At 57.5% G+C, this 393-nt stretch overlaps 1 protein-coding gene across 1 annotated transcript in view; it reads left to right on the plus strand.

Moving 5' to 3' along the window:
• Positions 1-81, plus strand: part of ZNF593 (zinc finger protein 593) — a gene marked incomplete at its 5' end in the record, with an annotated part of 348 nt that extends 267 nt beyond the window's left edge. Inside the window, one exon of the mRNA XM_029086656.1 lies at positions 3-81. Coding sequence (XP_028942489.1) covers positions 3-81 — 79 coding nt within the window. The remainder of the gene's footprint in view (positions 1-2) is intronic.
• Positions 82-393: the final 312 nt, after the last annotated feature.

Raw genomic sequence — 393 nt, forward strand, 5'->3', positions numbered from 1 at the left:
GGCTCCTACATCCCCCCGAAAAAGGTGGAAGTGCAGACACAGCCGCTGGAGGAAGTCATCGAGATGGAGGCGTCCAGCTGAGCGTGGACTGAAGGGCCGAGCGGCTCCGTAAGAGCCTCTTTGTCCTCAGCTTTGTGAAAAAACCCCATGTCCCAGCGATCAAACACCCCGCTGCTCCCACAGCCCTCCTCGCCACAGCGCTAACGAGGAGAAGGAGCCAACGAGACCCTGGGTGCCCTCACTCTGTGTCCTCCTTCCCGGGGGAGGGACAAGCTGCTGCTTCCCAACACGCTGGCGTGACTGTACCCTCGTCTCTTTGGTTTTCAAGCAGTTTTAGGCCTCTCTCCTTGGGTCAGAGGTTGATCTTGGTGAGTCACCCATTAAAATATGTCA

The sequence above is a fragment of the Antrostomus carolinensis genome, unplaced genomic scaffold (assembly GCF_000700745.2).
Source record: "Antrostomus carolinensis isolate BGI_N321 unplaced genomic scaffold, ASM70074v2 scaffold43428, whole genome shotgun sequence".
NCBI classification, from domain to species: domain Eukaryota; kingdom Metazoa; phylum Chordata; class Aves; order Caprimulgiformes; family Caprimulgidae; genus Antrostomus; species Antrostomus carolinensis.